General features: G+C 23.4%; 2 protein-coding genes across 2 annotated transcripts; one reads left to right on the top strand and one right to left on the bottom strand.

Moving 5' to 3' along the window:
• Positions 1-44: 44 nt before the first annotated feature.
• On the top strand, positions 45-401 carry ENU1_163670 (hypothetical protein; the record flags this gene model as incomplete). The annotated part of the gene is made up of 1 exon (XM_008860925.1): positions 45-401. One exon carries the CDS (start codon positions 45-47, stop codon positions 399-401), a length of 357 nt encoding a protein of 118 aa, XP_008859147.1.
• Positions 402-483: 82 nt separating this feature from the next.
• On the bottom strand, positions 484-2253 carry ENU1_163660 (hypothetical protein; the record flags this gene model as incomplete). The annotated part of the gene is made up of 1 exon (XM_008860924.1): positions 484-2253. The coding sequence occupies one exon, from the start codon at positions 2251-2253 to the stop codon at positions 484-486; it is 1770 nt and encodes a 589-aa protein (XP_008859146.1).
• Between the last annotated feature and the right edge of the window lie 413 nt (positions 2254-2666).

The following is a 2666-nucleotide window of genomic DNA, read 5'->3' as shown; positions in this document are numbered from 1 at the left end:
GGAATGGAATTCAGATAGTAATAGAAGATATAATTTTCTTAGCAATGTTTATTATTCCATTTAGTTTTTATAAAAGAATTAGTTTTAAAGATTCATGTAATTTAGTTGCTCAATCATATCTTATTGGATCATTGGGAAAAGTATTTCTTTGTTTAGTTTTAATGTGGACAAATTCATTACCAATTTATTTATTTTCTATAACAATGGCAAATTTAACTTTTATTGCATGTATGAGTGTTGTATTTGAAATATCTACATGGAAAATGTTAATTATTGGTTTTGTAATTGGAATAATATACACAATTATTACATCTCAATTCTTCCCTTTAACTCCATTAACATATTATATTAAAAATAAAAGGTTATTAGATTTATTAATTGGAGATCTTTATACTTTTTAAGTAAGTCAATAGTTTTTACTCTATTTTACATCTTTCATTGATAACTGACTATAAAAAAAAGAATAAAAAGAAGAATAAATATTTATAATTTCATTAACCAAGATTGAACAGTTGGTAATGGACTAAAATGAAAACTTATTGTTTGTGCATCTCTTATTGATAATATAATTCTTCCTAATGACCGTATCTTTTTAACATTAACTAATTTTTTTTCTTCATCAAACATTACTGGTAATTCATTTGTATGAAACAAATCACCCATCCAAACAAATAATATTGGAAGTTTTGGATAATTAGATTTATTATATACTTCTCTATATCTTTTATAATTTGAAGTTAATGAAAATAATGAACGAAGTTTAACTAAATCATTTTGAAGTTCTTTACTTAATTTATTAAAATCAACATCATTTATAGCTACATGAAGTGATGAGAAGATTGTTGAAGCAACATTAAAATTACCTAATTTAACTAATGTAAGTGTTAGTCTAATAAAGAATTTTTCATTTTTAATTCGTTCAAGTGAATTAGATGTTATAATTGAAGAAACTAAGTCACCTAATTTACTTATAAATTTACTATATGAATCTATTGAATAACAATGTTCTTTTTTGGTTATAATTTCATATAATTTAATTGACCTTAATTTGGCTTGATCAAATAATGTTAATTGTTGTGCAAATTGTAATCTAATTTTATCATTAATAACATGTTTTACTGTTCTATTTGAGTGTTTATAATTCTTATATTCTTCAAACATTTCTTTTATTTCTTTTATTGATTTATATGGCATATTTAATTTTCCTTCATTTATTTCATGAAGTGATGGTGACATTAATGGTGACCTACTTCTTGCTCTTCCAATAAGAGCGTTAATTACAACTCGTTCTTGTTCGTTAAACCCTTCATATTTAATTGTTTTTGATCTTTTAATTTTTTCAAGCAAAAATGGACGTTCTCTTGAGAAATATTCTGCATGCATTTCTAACCATCCTCTAAATAATGAATAAAGCCTTCTTGAATATAAATTTTGTTCTAATAAACTTAATTGATTAGAAGAAATTTCATCTTCTAAATTACAAGTAATTTTTTCAAGATATTCAATAAATAAAAGGGGGTCTATAATAAATATTGAAAATATAGCAAAATGTTCAATAAAATTACTTTCTATTAATGTGTTATTAAATACAAATTGAAACATTGTTTGAACTGATGCAGCCATTAATAAAGATTGTTCTGATTCCTCGTCATCATAAAACAGAGGATCTCCAGCTTCAGGTTCAAATACTGTGATTGAATCTTTTAATGCTTGATATAAAGATTGTATTTTTTCTTTTTCTTTTTCACAACAGAAACATATGAATAATTGGTTTAAAGTCATTTCTTTAATTTCTCCTTCTTCTAACCGATCAATCATTTGAATCCATTTTAATAAACATTCACGATGTGTTTTTTCCATTGTCCAAATAAAAATACGTAAAGATATTATCGTTTGTTCTTCATTTATTAATGATGGAATACAATTTTCATTTAATACAAATCTAAGTCCAATAGAATTTGATCCTTTTAATATCATAACTAATGCTATTTCTGAAGTTACTTTATGTTTTTTCTCTTCCCAGAAAGATGAATAACAATAAGATGAAGATAAATATAATGACTTAACAGTTTCTTCATCAATCGGCTGTTGTACAAGTTTAAAAAGTGATAAAAATGATGTTCCAATTTGTGCAGTTGTCCCAACAATAGAATTAATTGATATATTAGAACTTACTTGTTGAATAGTTCGTGAGATATCATTAACTTTTGGTCTAACAATAACAGGGTGTTTTGGTACTTCTTCTAAATCCATTGAGACAATTTTACGAATTTTAAAGTTTGTTCTATTCTTTATTTAGTTATTATTTGTTTTATTTAACAAATATATACCCCAGAAATAATAACAAAAAAAGAATATCCATGAATTAAAAAAATATGTTATTAAGATATTATGCTTTTGTTTTATTCAGAAGTAAATAATTAATTTATCTAAACATATAACTTCAATAACTATCAAAAAAATTATCATTTAGATTAACTTTAAACCAAAACGTAAAGTATTAAATGTTATAGTATCGTTATTCTTCATTGAAAATTAATTTTATACAGTTCTGATAGTTATTTTTTGTTTCTATCTTCTTCTTCTTTTTTTTTTGATGCTTTTATATGTGTAGAATGTTTATTTGATTTGATGGTTCATTATTATTAATTAGTCCAATATTTTAT

This window comes from Entamoeba nuttalli (genome assembly GCF_000257125.1).
Source record: "Entamoeba nuttalli P19 unplaced genomic scaffold asmbl_7007, whole genome shotgun sequence".
NCBI classification, from domain to species: domain Eukaryota; phylum Evosea; order Mastigamoebida; family Endamoebidae; genus Entamoeba; species Entamoeba nuttalli.
The sequence above is the reverse complement of the archived record's forward strand: the minus strand, read 5'-3'. Positions and strand labels throughout refer to the sequence as shown.